A 17236-nucleotide genomic window follows, 5' to 3' on the forward strand; every position below is an offset into this window, starting at 1 on the left:
CAACAACAACAAAAAACAATTGGCAAGAATTATCTATCTAATTTCATTTCTTTTGTTAAACTACTTTAAATGTAAATCTACGAATTTTGTATATTATGTAGAATATAGGGCTCGGCAACTGTTTATTTATAGTAAGGCTGCTGTCTGCAAAAAAAAAACGCAGCTTTGGTGCAGCTAGTTTACAAGCTTTGAAAAAGGGGCGGAGACTATCTGACAGCAGCGGATTTTGCTACGTATGAGTTTCAAGTTTGAGAGTGGAGTCGCGGTTGTAGATTGTGGAAAGACATACAAAAATAAATATGACTTAAACGCGGCTACGGCTGACAACCCTTACAACATGTATGCAGTAGTATATCAATTTTGGCTAAATATAAATCCATTTAGTTTCCAGTATATAACAGATGCATTCATACTCATGGTTTCAGGGATATCACATTGGAGGAAAATTTAATCATCTACCAAATATTATTTTCAATTCTGCCTGGTTAGCTGATAAATATTATTTTTGCACTTTGTATTTTGATAAACTGTCATGGGCTCCATCCTCCCTGAAGGAATAGTGTATTGAATGTATTCATGGGGTTACTAAGAGGTCGATTCTGGCACACAAAACTACATACAAAAACATATCATTATCATTTATGATCCACGGATGAAGCCTTCAATAGGAGTAAAATACTATTTAATTTAATATCTTATTACTTAAATGAAAACTATTAACGAAGAATGGAAGAAAGATAATTGTATTATTATTTGTATTCAAATTTTGGTTAGATTGAATGAGAACTGATTATAAGAGGTCGAGTAGTTAAAACGGTATGTGTCGAAGATTACTTCTAACAAGACTCTTAAAGTTAATGTAAAGATAGATAATTATGTGCATAATACACATCACTTTGTTCAATTTAACAAAGAATTATTATTAATCTTTCCTTGTTTTTTTTTAACTGTAGAAATGAATATCGAAGGAGCAATGTATTATTATAAGTACAAATTATGTTTAGTATATACAGATATTGAGAAAAAATAAGGGCAATTTTGTTCACAATTTGCGCTAAACTATAAGAATAAAATCTAATATATGTACATGAAAACTTTGTAAAATCACTTAAAAATCAAGGCTTTAGTAAATTCAATTGGATATAAATATTTTATTATTTTTCATGTCAGTCCATAATTTGATTTTAAAAACAGATCTTAATGATTTTGTTTTGATGTTTTAGTTCAAAACAAAATTTATTGATTCCTTTAATTTTTTTAGATTTAGTTTCTTAAAGTAACATGTTTTATTTCAAAACAAAATTGATTGATACCTTTCGTTTTTTAGATTTAGTTTCTTAAAGTAACATGTTTTGCTTTCAAAAAAGTACCCAAACCAAATCTAGTAAAAAATCATCAACGTCAAATTACTTGGGGCACTTTTCTTAAAGATTTTGCTTTAAATTATGATTTTTGTTGTTGCATTGATATCAATGGTTTTGATAGGTTGGCAATGCAGGGTGCAAATATAAAATAAACAGTCAAGACTATGAAAACTTTCCTGATACAATAGAGAAGGGCTTATATAATATTTTTAATTTTCACATAGGTTTGTTTCTTTATACTATAGAGTTTTGTTTCTTAAACGATTAAGGCTATGATATAGTTAAATCCTTTCATCTATTAAATCACATTACAAACTTAGGGTATTGTCCCTTTCGTGACAGCGTCTCTTAAGGGGCGTTTCGTCGTAATTTCACAGCATCTTTTCTCCTATTTCTAGTCCCTGGGGGGGGGGGGGGCTCTAACTCTGCAGGGGCCAATTGCCTAACCCAGAGTAGCAATCACCTAACCTAACCTAACACAACTTATCTAAAGCTACAGTAAAAATACGACGAAACGCCCCTTAAGAGGCGTTGTCACGAAAGGGACTATACCCAAAATTTATTATCCAGTGTAAATTAAGGAATTATATTAATTGTGAAGTTTTTCAAATAATGTATTTTACTTGAATTAAAAGTATATTATTCTCTTTGTAATAAACTTTGGACTTTCATAGTCGACACTGGTAAACCTTGAACTCAGTGTTTGTAATTTAGGGTAAAAGTGGGCCTGTTCATTTTTTTCTGCTTAAACTAGGAAATGCATTTTAGGTTCACATTTATACAAAAATTAAACTCTTTTTGCCAAGTGTTTTTATCAAACATCTAAAATTAAATTGCTTAATTGAAATATTTCCCTACTTTTAATCCTTTTTTAAAATAAAAAAATGTCTATCACTTTTTAATCAGTCAAATTTATGACTACTTAGACAGAATGCATTAATTCTGACGTTCTTTCACAATTTTATGTTTTTAAATGATTAAAATATTCTAGACAAAAAAAAAACAGATTTTTTTACGACACAAATAAATATGATTTTTTTTGTATTTTTGTTAGGGATAAAATTAAATCTGTTCTTTGCTTTTATTAAATGCATTAATGTAGATGAAATGTATTATAAACACACAACTTTTATGGGCATTTCCTGTTAAAGTTTTGAGCTTTCATTATAGCCCAGTTCATAAAAGACTATAGGTCTACCTCTGGAAGTTTTAGGTCAAAAACGCCTCAATGATTTCCTGTGGGTTTTGTGATTAATTACAAGAAAGTTTTGAATAATTATTTCTTTATTACTGTAATATCTGTATTCAAGAGGAAATGTTTTATATCTATGGAACAATGCACGAATCTATTATTGAAAAGAAACTATCCAAAATTTAGTTGTTTCAATACATTTTTTGCCTTCTTGTATGTAGCTACAGGTATGACATCAAGGTTGTTGACACTTTTTTAGACCAAGCAATATTAGCTGATCTCTGGACTATATGAATTTCCATGTATCTTTTGGCATTTTATACCCAAATTTAGTTTATTTTTTTGCTTTCTTAAAAATAAAGAACAATACAAATGTCAAACTGCAAAAATTAAATTTCAAAGAAATTTTAAAGAGATTTATCTTCACCGCAAAATTTTTGTCTTTGTTTGCAAAATTTTTGGCATACATCATATTTGATTGTTTTATTTGGAGATGAAAAAAATGCATTTTTCATGAGAATTTCTGACAATTGTTTTGTTAAATATCTTCAGTATAGTTTTACCTTTATATTTCATCTTGAAATGTCATTCTCTTTTGTCTATCCCCCTCCCAAAGCCATAATAGATTGGTTGTAAAATTTTAAGAAATCCTTTTTTTGTTGTTTTTAGATAGTGCCCCTTGTCTTTAACCATACAACTAATTAGTATATTTTTTACAGTAAGAAATTTGAGTATATCACAGTAAATTAAAGTGGTTTATAGTAGTACCTTCTTATAGACCCCTCTTTCGTAAAATTTGGCTGATGTTATTTTTTCAAGTGTCTGCTCTACTAATCCGTCTTTTATTCAAATTCCTCACTTTGTTAAGTATTTGTTAGGTATTATAACAGTATTTCTAATTAGTCTATTAAAAATTATGTAAAGAAATACAAAAGTGCATAAAATTATTATTTTTTGCACCGTCATTATTTTCACAATAGGTCAAATTCAATTTAAAAATCGACTTCGGGCTTTTATTAACAAGAACATATTTTTAACAGCTTTAACTCTTAAATCTTTTGTGATAGTTGATTGTTTTAGCCATTACCTATTCCCATATTTCTGATTAATTATGAAATAGGCCCTATAATTCAGTGTCACACTGAAGGGTCAACAAAAGGGGCGCAGTGAGTTCCACCAGATTAATAGCAAGGGTCAACTAAAGGGTCGCAGGGGGCCGCTGTTGTATCCAGTTTCAAAGGGATTATACATACAGGGTGGAAATGCCACACCCTTTCTCAACACTGAATACTGTTCCAAGAATATAATCATAAGAGGAGTAACAGTAAACTATTGAAGTTTAATGCTCTATTATTGTACTGTAATTGTTATATTTTAAACAACCAAAGGAGCCACTTTCCTATGATGACTGCCTTGAAATTGACAACAGTTATACAAATCTAGATCTCATAATTTTAATGTAATTCATTTATACATACAATACTACAAACTTCATACAGGAAAAATAGCAAATTATTAAAAGGATATTATGACCAATGGAAATATTTTTTAAAACAGAACAAATTAATTTTAATTTGTTTATCTTCTCAATACTTAAAGAGTATGAAAATTAAATGTCATGACAATTGAAAACTGAATTTTAATAAATTCATCTCACAATTTCTAATGTGAAAATATGGTGACGTTGCCATGCTAGTAATTATCAGCTGTATTGCAAGAATACCAATTTAATGGTATCCTTGTGTTCTAGGTATCAATCTTATCACACCCTAATATTATATCAGAATATACCATAATCTAATATTTATTTATATTAAAACTTAAAAGGTTTTACTGTGATTAAATCTGAATTTGGGTAACATTGATTTTTATATCATCTGCCTATCCCTGACTCCCTGATATAAAAAGTTGATTCGTGTGTATATGATAAATGCAGAGACCCAAAACTCGCTCCCAAACTTGTTGTTTCCGGCACCACAGACAACTTTAACATCAGGACAAGGCGGGTTCTATGGAGTAGTTTTGATGTTCACTGTCACATTATAGCATTAGCATAAACTATATATATTACATAGAGCGACTGAACGACTGTATGGAACTGATCTAAGATCTGTAACATTTACATCATGGGGGCACAAGAACGATAAATTACAAATTAAACTTCTTAAAGTTAATTCGCTTTTTTTCTTTTTCCAAAGATTATCCTTTGTGAACATAATTGATCTTACTCAGAATTCTGCCTTTAGTAGCTTGCAGTTTCGCTGGACTAGGTTGCAAGTCATATAATTGAAAAGTCCCTTCGTGATTTAAATGAGCTGGGAGTCATTAATTGTTTCTAAGTTTAGATTAAATGCCAAAAGTTTGAGAAAAAATCTAAATTTTTATTTGAAACATTGAATAAGACTATGCTTGCTAATTGGGTAAATAATTCATAGAAGCCTTTTAGTTAGTATTTCCAACTTAACATTAGGTTAAGTTAAGTAAATTTTAGAAGAGCTACGACTCTAAGAACCAGAATAGGCAGCTATGTATCATGTATATGCACAAAAGCAACGGTTAATTTTTATCTGGAAAACAGGGGCTGTGTCAGGGAAAGGGATATGGCAATTAAATTAAATAGAAATGCCTTTGTTGTAAACAGTCGAATTTATCAAATATTGCTCTGAACAATAAAATTAGGAATCAAAGTATTCAAAATGATAATTTTTGATGACCCAAAGTAGGAGGTGTAATTTTTTTTAGTTTCCATATTCCTGTGTATTAGGGCAACTGTACATTTATATTTATATGACATGATTTACAAATTAACATACACACTTCATATTAGGAAAATTGATTAACAATTCTAAAAATTTTCATTTTATTTTTAAGATAATACCAAGATCAACCCATTCAAATATTCAAAAGTTTTAAGGCAGTCTTTTTATTTCTACGTTATCTAACTTCTAGTGGTTGCGCCCTTGGCATCTTTTCCCCGAATGAGTAGTATTTTTTTTTCAAATTACCTGGCAAAAAATTCTTTAAAACATCACAAGACCAGTAGGTATATTTCATGAAAAGAAAAATTCGGTTGAGTGGTTAGCGAGATCTTAGGGGCCAACAAAATGACGGACTGACAAACAAACTTACAAACATCGTTCTACTTTGTATTATATTTATAAATTAAGTTAGAAATATTTACCAACTCTTAATTAAAACAAAAGATCAAATAAATGCTATAATTAGAAACAGTTGATTATCTAACAAACAAGTAAAATATTGTTTAAAGTTGCGATACAATATTTAAAAAATATTTTTAAAAACTATATACTATACTAGCGGCTGTGCCTCTATCATCTATGGGATTCTTTATTTAAAGGGTTATACATGAGGCAGAAAAATAGACTAACACCATATGACGGGTTAAATCTAAAATCAAAATAGCCTAAAACCTTTCCTTGACATATAAAAAGCTTCACTGTAAAGGAGAACCATATCGGTTCAGTGGTTCGCGAGATCCTTCGCGCGCTACAGACAAAAAAGCTTGCTACTTTATATAATAGGACTAGTATATATAATACTAGCGGAAACGCCCCTAGAGGCCTCTAGTGGCACTTTAAATGTTTTTGTTTGTTAAAGTTATTTTTTTATGTACGATACCTCTTTATTTGACGTTGAAGTCTCCCCTAAATTTTAAAAAAAATCCCGGGACTTATGAGAAGCTACCCTGTTAAGGAGAACCCGATCGGTTCAGTGGTTAGCGAGATCCTTCGGTACAAACACACAGACAAACACACAAACACACAGACATCCTGTTACTTTAGTATAAGGATAGTCAAGCTTTTCAATAATCAATTTTAGTTCTATGCAAACTTATTTATTTTTAACTCAGTCAATGAATCCAGATGGAGAAAACCTGTGTAAATGCTCCCTTTTTAACGGACTTGAGTTAAGGAAAACTAACTGACATACCCTAGTTATAGATTAACTCCGCTACTAAAATAGTAGCTCTTTTCTCGCCCAAGGGTACCAAATGTTTGTTAAAAGCACACCTAGAAACAAATATATTCATTCATATACGGACATGTATGTCAAGCACTAATTTGCCCCTTGTCTTGTGTTTGTCGTAATTAATGGGGTAATTATCACTTTTAGGGTGGGTACCCTGGCAAACTTTTGTTACGTAATTATATCAACAGTAGCCATAATGCCATCCACTTTTAACATTGAGATCATAATATTAATGCTTTGTGCTAGTCCGTACTATTATTCGAACTAGCTCTCATATGGATTGCGATGGGGGTGCTAACACCCTTCTACCACACGCTAATTCTCATAATGACATGATTTCCTAAAGTAGTGTTATAAAGTCAACATAATTTGTTGAAACTTTATGTCATCACTCCGCTGCAATGGTTAACAGGGTATAGGCAGGCAAGCCCATTTCCGTAGTAATCCCACTATAATTATAGAAGAATTAATTTTGGATGGGTAATTAACAAAAGAACAAAACAGTTTTAAATTTATTTGATTTTTAACAGTTTTAGATTGTTTCATTTATTTTTTGGTCTATCTTCATCTAAGCGTTAGCTATACTAATCTACAAAGTTAGGCATACTTTTATAGAATATAGATTATGTACTTATAGTTTACCTTTTAACATTTCTGTTGTAAAGTGTCTTCTCAATAAATCAACATTTTATCTATTGGCATGAATGACGATTCGCCAAAGGTATAATGCCTCGAGGGGTGCAAAAAGGCACATCTTCTTAATAATATGAGCTCTGCAGCTGCGACTAAGTCTCAAATTTTAACCCGTTTTGATGCTTTGATTTTAAAAAAATATGTATTGCCATATTTTGGTTAGGTTTAGACTTCCATTTGTAAAAGGCTGATAGCATCAAACAATTCTCGATATAATTGGTCTTCTAAATATAAATATTAATTTTTTTCTAAAAAGATTCGCTACTTTCATATGTAACCGTCCTTGCTATGGTTCTATTATCCTTGATATCTGGATGAATTATTGTATTTATGCCACAGCTATTTACCTAATAATGCACATACGCCCAATAAATAAGGGTTTTTTCAGGGGAGTGAAGGTTAACAAAAATTTTGTGCATAACTTTTAATATTATGATATGCACTGTTTCATATATTTTACATAAAGGGTGTCAACCAAAGTTTTGGTTTATTTTTTTTTCATAGACCTTTAATTTAACAATTTTACCTTCGATGATTCTCTTGTGAAAAATCCTTGTGAAGGCCTAATCTAAATTGTTTTCAGTTCTTGTTTAATATATGATTGTTATCTATAAAACATAAGCAGAAAAAAATGGTTAAAATAGATTTCATTCTACAAATGTAGATTATTTATTTATATTTAATATAAATTTATAATACCTTCTAGAACAAAATACAATTAAAGTGTTATACAGTGAGAATATAAAATACATTTTCACAAAAATGAATAAAAACTTTTTTGTTGGACATACAATATGTGTGCATATGCATTTCATTTTTATATTTTCGTGTTTGTTTTGACTTCAATACTGATTTAAAGATAAATCTAAGAAAGGGCAAAAATGATTATACAAAAACTGCAATGAATGTAGTTTATGGACATATGCAAAAATTAAATCTAAAAATAACATTAATTGTTTGATTTTACAAATTTTAGTTCCATTTTAAATGATTCCAATTAGAAAACTTTTTCAATGCATAATATAAGAAGAGACATTGAGTGTTTTATTCTTCTTTTAAGTTCCAAACGAAGCATTTTTCACAGAATACGATAAATTGCAACATACCAACAAGAAAGGCTTAATATGTAGTTTCGGTGATAAAAATGTTGCATTTTGTAAATATTAAAGTCATCCAAATTGTAACATTAGCTTTGATTGGTTTGAACTATAGAGTATAAAACAGTACATTTAATATTTATATATGATAATATATTTTTATTTTAAGTAGCGCAGCTACTCTTTAGGTAAGCTTGTAGATCCATATCTTATTGGTGGATTTTAAAGGTTAAAATACAAATTAATTTAAAAGAACATCAGCACAACTACTACATATGAACATCCGTCATACATTGTGTAGTTTAATGTAAAGGGTAGTTTATTAAAGAATTTTTAAATTCTATAACAAATGATCCATCTAAAGATAGTGTTAGTTTTATGTTTTGACATGGCCAGCTCTAATTTGAAATTTGTTAGTTAGTTGAATGTTTTTGCTGGGCTACCTCTGGATGAAATTTTCTTTGTTATGTACATGTATAAAGTTTATAATCCTTGTTGTTATTTTGGCACTAGATCTAAAATTTGCACGCTCTGTTGATCAGGCTATAAAGTGTCATGTACAGAAAGGACTGTCCGACCAAAAATATAGTTCATCTGTATACCTGTTAGGGGCAAAGTCCTCTAAGTAAATGTTCACCTTTATATAACAGAAAATACTGAAAAAAACAAATATATTTTCTTTTATAAGTATCAAAAACCAACTTTTAAGACTACAGTAAAAAGTATACTGTAATACAGTAAAAAATACAGTAAAAGAAGTTAAACTTAAAGAAGTCTTAGTCCAGCAATATGAAATTAACTGTCGTGTTTGAAAGTTAAAATATTTATGTGTGTGAGTAAGTGTTTATCATCTTTGGTTGAAAAAGAAATGTGACCAAATTAGAACTTCCTAATATAATATTGTAATGTACAGTCTTTTAAACACGTAAAAGGGATTGATACCAATTTTGTTGGTGGAAGAGTGACCTTCCGTGACTCTAACCTACAAACAAAATTATATTAGAGTTAAAACTAGACACCATCTGACTCTAACCTACAAACAAAATTATATTAGAGCTATAACTAGACATCATGTGACTCTAACCTACAAACAAAATTATATTAGAGCTATAACTAGACATCATATGACTCTAACCTACAAACAAAATGATTTTAGAGTTATAACTAGACATCATGTGACTCTAACCTACAAACAAAATTATATTATAGTTATAACTAGACATCATGTGACTCTAACCTACAAACAAAATTATATTAGAGTTATAACTAGACATCATGTTACTCTAACCTACAAACAAAATTACATTAGAGTTATAATTAGACATCATGTTACTCTAACCTACAAACAAAATTATATTAGAGTTATAACTAGACATCATGTGACTTTAACCTACAAACAAAATTATATTAGAGTTATAACTAGACATCATGTTACTCTAAACTACAAACAAAATTATATTAGAGTTATAGCTAGATATCACGGGACAACATAATCACCTATAACCAAGATATAAAGTTACAGAGTTTTTGCAAGATTGCGTCTACTGTTTGAATTTTTTTTTGCTTCCCCTTTTGCCAAATTTGCTAATATAATAAACTAGCACCCTCCTTTTTAATTATATTTTGTGACAAAAATTTCTAAATAAACAAGGACAGCTATACTAAGATTAGTTAATTATATAACAGTTAATAAATAAACAGTTAACTTTAGTACAGTAACAATATACAAATATATTTATATAATTAAGAAAGTTACATTGTTGACATAATCATAATCAAAATTGTATAGTTGCTTCACTATTCAACAAGACATATATGATTTAAATACACGGTGACTGATTAAATCTGTTTATTCTTAATTTAATTAGATATACTAATTAATTAGGCTAACGATTTAAAGAACATTTAAATGTAATCATGTTACTAGATTTTTAATAATGAACTGACAATTTTTAAAGTTTTAAAAAAATATTGATAAATAGTAATTTAATTATGCACCAAGATAAAAAAAATATTTTATAAAAAATATTAGCAATGCTCTTTTGATACTAATGCTTAACATGAGGTGTGTATTCACTTCCGCAATATGTTTCATACTCGCAATATTACAAAATATGAATAAGTGTCCAATAATGTTGAGAATGAATATGTGCAGATAGAGAGGAGACAATGGGCTGTTTATTAAACTTGTCCCCGAAGTTTTTTATAACGTTTTCTTACTCGTTGGCTTAACAACTTTGGACACTTTAGTGAATTTTGATTGGTTGGTTCATTCAGTTGAGTGTTCAAACGTTTCAACCACTAATTTTAATCTACAGAAGGGGTATTTTTGTGTATCATCATTCGGGATGTAAATCAATTTACAGGCCAGTGACTTATCCCTTTAGATTCCTGGAATAAGTTAGTTAGTGAGGGCTGCTGTATATATAAGGTTCTGAAGATTAATGATATGAAGTATGTACGGAAATTAATACACACCTAAACATGGCCTGGTAGCAATGTAGATATTTTTATCACTAACTTCAACAGGAAGAGTTTAGAATACAAAGTATTGAGAGTTCCTGTAATAATGTTAAAGTTTATGAACAATAATAGCAATTTTATCGATAATGATTATTATAATGAAGTTTGGAAAAGGCAATTTTGTTTTCCCTTTAAAACTTAGAAGCCGGTTTTAATTTTGTTAATGCTTTTTCAATTTTATTTCTTGAAAAGTTATGAAATAACAGTTTTCGCCACTTGCAAATAAAAAAAAACCGGAGCAACCGCATCGTCAACAGGTCGACAGAAAGACAAACATGTTTGCTAGTGGAGTAGCTACGTAAAAAATCTGCTATATTAAAATTTTAGCTACATTGTGAAAATGGCCCTAACTATCAGACCTTGCACAATTCTAGGTATTTTAGCTTAAATATAAAACAGGTCGAGCTCTTTAAAGTCGAGATTAAAGACAGGGTTGGGCCATTTTAATTCATCTATAATATACTTAATTCATATACATTTGGTTTTCGCACTTTTAAAAGTGCACTTAAAGATTTGGGTGTAAAAAATCCCTTTCTTAGAAGAAATGCAAGAAGTTATAACCATCTTTTAAATAGGAACTTTGAACTAAAATTATATTTTTGGCAATCATTGTAAAAATTTCATTAAATTTCTTATGTGATATTTATATATCTAAATCTATTTTGAATTAAAGTATAATTGGTTTCATAAAAGAAACTATACTAGTTATACTATACTAATACAATTAATTCGGTCCAACAATTTCCAAGATCTTTAGCTTCAGACAAAAACCTGATATTACAGGATTCATAGTTATTTATCAGATTTTAGGCCTTGAACAAAATTAAGTCATCTAAATAATGTTATGCTGCTAAGTTTAGTGCATCCTTGTTCAATGAGTTTAACTTTTAATAATAATAGCTGTGAGTAACCTTTTGGCCTTATTTAGCATTACAATGGCCACTTTATATGATAGTTGGGAATTTAGATGAACTAGTGTTTTCTTGTTAGGTTAATCTATCTGAATTATATTCACGCTGGCTTTTTTTCTAATAACATCACAAATATATAATTAATGGCATTTAAGAAAAGTGATCATTTATGACATGTAATCGACATGCTGTTATCTTATTTACTTGTAAAACGACGACTATAGGCCATTTTAAAAATGTGGTCGTTGGTGATATATTATTATGTTTGTCTAAAAACAGCATAAAAGTTTCACCAAGTATTTAAGAAAATTGTTTGTCAAATTAAAGTCTTTACTGTTATGAGTTTAGTAATTTAGCACATAACTATTATATTAATAGCTTGGCGTAACTAAAATTCCATAAGAGTCCTATTTGTCCTCAGTCTTTGTTCTACAATGTTTCAAAGTTTATAATTTTATAAATTACCTGCGGCTACGCCCCTAGAAGTATCTAGATGTACAGGGAGTATTTTGACTCCCCATTCAACCCCCCTTTCATATTTAGTTTTAAAAAGAAGAAACATATGTACTTTTATATAATTTATATTTTCTATTTCAGTTGGATCCAAGCAGAAAGAACGATTCCACCATCTCCATCCTGTCCTTACCAGAGCGTCTGACCATTGAGTGGAACAATGTCCATGTCATGGAGACTGCTGAACATCCTACTGGTGGCTCTTTTACATTCCAGGTAAGAGGTTATGTTAGGAAGGGTCCCACAGTTGCAGTAAGCTTAGTTTTCCCAAGCTCATTGAGTTAAAAGTTAATATCAAAGAGACCGCTAAATATCCTACTGGTGACTCTTTCACATTCCAGATAATAAGTTAGGTTAGGTTAAGTATTGTCCCTTAGGTGCAGTAAAAATTTAGCTCAAGTGTAGAATAATGAACATATAATGGAGATTACTAAACATCTTACTCTTTTTTACAAAGATTTTTTTGAGCCAACAAATGATAGAACGTTTTTCTAAAACTTTAGGTAACATTATAATTTACAATCCAATTTCTCCTCAAAGCTAGTTTGAACCAACCACTCACTATTTAATAAAATTACCTTATGTTTTTCACCCAACGACTGTAAGAACTGTATATAAACTTTGGGCAGCAGTATAATATTCAGACCATCGTCCGATTCCTTCCGGGGGAAAAGGTAACATTGCTTACACTTATTAATTGGATGTTCATAAATTATCTTTTTTCAGGTTACCCTGTGGCCCAATGGAGACATTGCTTTTGTGTATATTGAGGTCCAACCCGTACTGACAACAGCTGCCCTGTACGATCATGAACCAGTCGCTGGAATTTCAGGTAAAACTCAGAAAATAGTTTTAAAATCCTAGTTGTGCTTTTCAGGGAAGCCTAATAAATGTTTTGAATGCTTATGCTTTGACATTAAATTTACCCATCCCCATTCTCCTCTGAAGTCTAGAGGAGGCAAGCTTCTAAATTTAATAAAAAGTGTCCTAGATTTTAAATCATTTTTACTTAATTCTAAAATAAATCTAAAAAGCAATTTTGATAGAATTTTATTGTCTTTGTTAACGCTCGATTGAATTACAAATAAAATGTCCTTTTCAGTATAACATTTGATAGCTAAAGTTTTTTTTATATATTTATGATAAATTGATTTTATACCATTATGCACTAATATGTTTTCTACATATATTTTTATTGCAATTATTTTAAGACATAATTCTTTAATATAATATTTATTCAAAAAGACATATAAATAAATATGAATTGAGGGCATTTAGAGAGAGATTTTAAACACTCTCCTAATTACAGAAAAGGTTGTTGTCTGATTATTCCTTTTCTACAGGCCAATATATTTATTTGCAACCACCTAGACTACAGCAAATCCTTTTTTTAGCTATCTTTAAACTCTTTGTCCATATTTCAATTGACACGTCGTCTGGTATTTTGCAAAGTGTTATGCGACTTTATATAACCTATCACAATAGCATGCTCTTGCCTTCAATTCTTATCAAAAGTGAAGATAAGATCTATCAATGTTTGTTTGTCCATACCAATATTGAAATATGGAGGATTTTCCGAATAATAAACAAGAATATTATCTAAACATACACGAACACTATTTTCAATATTATTTACTTTTTTGTTTTGTTTAAAGTTGATCTTAAGTGTGAGTACATATTCTTTGAACTTGATTTATATTTCTCTTCCTATACCTCTCTCTCTTCCACTTACAATAATGTTGACTGTTATTTATGTCTCTGATATATACCAAGGAACTATAAATATTTAATGGTACCGAAAGTTTGATAACCACGTTATCTTATTCGTTTGATCAAAAACTCTGATTACTGTTATTGAATCTTTCTTGATTGGTTCCTAATTTTCTAACCAATAAATTAATCTGAATAATGTATATTTTGTTTATTATCATTAGGGATGTATATTGTTTGTCATCTTTAGGGATGTATATCAAGTCATCATCCATTGTCTTGTCCCATAAGTTCCCTGGCTATATGTAATATGTATGATAATGCAGAGTCACAAATGCATAAAAGTAGACTCAAACTAGATTTATCACAACCAATCAAATGGTGTGCCAGTAGTTTTACACATTAAGATAAAAAATAGTTGCTGGGCAATTCATTTGCATCAAAAGCATTACTAAAAAAATTTAACTAAACTAAAGTAAAAATAACAACTCAAAAGCAGCCAAAAAATAGTATAAATACATTTGACTGGCAAAGTTATAAAAACCACTTCCCTGCTAAGAAACTCTCATAGGACTGTACATATCAGAGTCATATGTTGTGATAGCCAAAAAATATTTTTATAACATTATAAAAATGCATTTAAGCTGTTATAATGTAACACTCTAGCAACCACTAGGCAGCCACTTTAATGAAAGAGTTAACGGCTCGCTACCATATTTATATGCGAGTTTTGTTTCTATATTATTTAATATGATCATGTACTTTGATTTACATATGGAAATTATATTTTGTACTTAAATATTATATCCTATGCTCGAGTTAAAAATTAAAAGGTCTTGGTAATTAACCCTTCACCACTTTTAATTTCCTTTTTTCAGAAGCTTTTTATTAGTCATGAGCACATTTTAATTCATTTTTAAGTGAAGGGCCTAAGGGACACTCAATTATCTATATATCCTATCCATTCTGATTATGCTTAAGATCCCACTAACCGCTAGACTGTTTGGGCTGCTTTTAAGGAAATACGCTAACCATCCCTATGTAAGAGTGGCAATCCCGGCCTCCTAAAAAAAAGTTGCGCTTTCCCCCTTCAATATGATGCTAAAAAATTGTTGATTATCTAAGAACAAATGTTACAATGTATGTGAAGGGGAGGGGCGATACTGACACAAGGCTATGGACGAAGTCACAAATTTGATATAAATAAGTATGGGGTTCGTCTAACACATTATCTACACATCTTATTCAACTATTGTATTCTACTGGACCAGAAAGCTTTTTAATAGTCATTCAGTATGCTAGTGCCTTTTTCAGCTTTTTTTTAAGTAACCAAGATAAATTATAGAGCAGCTTCTCTGAACAATTGCAACAAAGAAAAACAATTTCAATTATCTAAAATACTTGAAAAAGAAATTAATTTTAAATTTTGTTAACCACAAAATTTAACAAAAAAGTAGATTTGTTGCTTTTAAAAATTGTTATTGCAGAAAGACAAAAAATAGTCAATGACAACAAATTTTAAAAGCACGGCTTCTCTATATAATTCTATTTAGTAACACAGTCATCAAAATTAAAAATAAATCATTATGTAAATATAATTACTTCAAATGCTTCCCCCAAAAAAGAAAAAAAAACACTGATTGGCCCAGCCGTTTGAAAGATCTTTAGCTTGAAACAAATATCTAAATACTTATTAAATATATATTTGAACAACGCTTAAAACAATAATTCTTTTAATTTTGTGGCTGACTAGTTTTAAATATTTTTTAATAATATGAGATTTTTATTAAAATATTATAGAAGTTCCTAAATAAAACAAATTGATTTGTTTTCATTTTGTGCATATAAAATAATATTAAGGCTTAAACTAATGAGACAGTTTTATAAATCACTTTATATTAAAACTAGTTGCCTCGTCCATAGCCTCTATGAGAAAGCGGGATATGTCAGAAAAAACTACCCCAAGACATTTATAAAACTATTACTCATTGGGCCCAGCAATTTCTGAGATCTTAAGGTTTAGACAAAAAACACTTACTCCTTTATATTATTTGATATAAAACTAAAAGAACAAGCTTTCAAGTATATGTCTTGGCAGGCAACTGTGTTTAAAGCAACTTTATGTAAACAGTTGAAAATACTTCCAGCTGAATCTTTTGAAACAGTTTCGGCAGAAAAAAAATCTAGAAAAATACTGAAGGTAGCTATGGTTAAGTTTTCTAACCCTGGACACAAAACTAACAAATGCAATTTAAAATACTGATGAATTGCGGCTTCGATTTTTATGAATTGACGGCAGATTAATATGATAGCATAGTTTGCTGTTTTTAAAAGAGGCTAAATACATTTACGCCCATCGAGCCTTTTATCCTTTTATATAAAGTAGTAAGCGTTTTTTGTCTGTACTGAAGGATCTCGTTAACTGCTGAACCGATTTTGTTCTCCTTCACAGTGAAGCTTCTTATAGGTCCTGGGAAGGTTTTAAACTATTTTGGGAGAGGGTCACGTGAAGAGTACCCCATTCCCCCCAAAAAATATTTTTTTATCTTTTTGAAACTCAAATTTTAAATGTGATGAGGTCGACTTTTTCTCCTCCTACATTAAGTAAAGTGCACCTAGATGCTTCTAGGGGCGTAGCCGCTAGTTTAATTATATTTCGTAAAGAAAACATCGTAAATCATTAAACTTAAGCTTAGATTAAGATTTTAATCATGATATTTCATGAATAAGATTTGTTTTTTAAATTTCATATTTTCCAGTCATAATAATTATGAAACAGAAATGGCATATCATGAAACTAAAGTAAACAATTTGTTATTCAAAAACATTTTTAATTCTAAAATATTTTTGGGTATAGTCCCTTTCGTAACATCGCACCTTATGGTGCGATTCTTGGTATTTTTCACAGTAGCTTTTCTCCTATTTCTAGCCCCTGCGGGGGGCTCTAACCCTGCGGGGCCAATTCGAAGAAAATACACACATATTGCTTTGCCGAAAATCTGAAATTAGCCGAGTAAATGTACAGTTTGTCTCAAGGTGCAATATAGCCACCATATTCTATCTATAATACAAAGTAGAATGACGTCTGTCCGTCCCTTAAGATCTCGGTAACCACTGAACCGATCGGATTCTACTCTTCGGGGAATATACCTACTGGTCCTTTGGTGATTTTAGGCTATTTTCTTGGGGGTTATAAGACAATGGCCGACTAATTCCTATACAACCCCAATGTTAATACACAAA

General features: G+C 30.0%; 1 protein-coding gene across 1 annotated transcript in view; it reads left to right on the forward strand.

Moving 5' to 3' along the window:
* The window catches only part of LOC145318719 (plexin domain-containing protein 1-like), a 68121-nt gene that overhangs the window by 37146 nt on the left and 13739 nt on the right, over positions 1–17236 (forward strand). The window contains exons 4-5 of the mRNA XM_080160193.1: positions 12368–12499; positions 13010–13115. Coding sequence (XP_080016319.1) covers positions 12368–12499; positions 13010–13115 — 238 coding nt within the window. The remainder of the gene's footprint in view (positions 1–12367; positions 12500–13009; positions 13116–17236) is intronic.

Source organism: Acartia tonsa, chromosome 1 (genome assembly GCF_053477335.1).
Source record: "Acartia tonsa isolate MP-2025a chromosome 1, ASM5347733v1, whole genome shotgun sequence".
Taxonomy (NCBI): Eukaryota; Metazoa; Arthropoda; class Copepoda; order Calanoida; family Acartiidae; genus Acartia; species Acartia tonsa.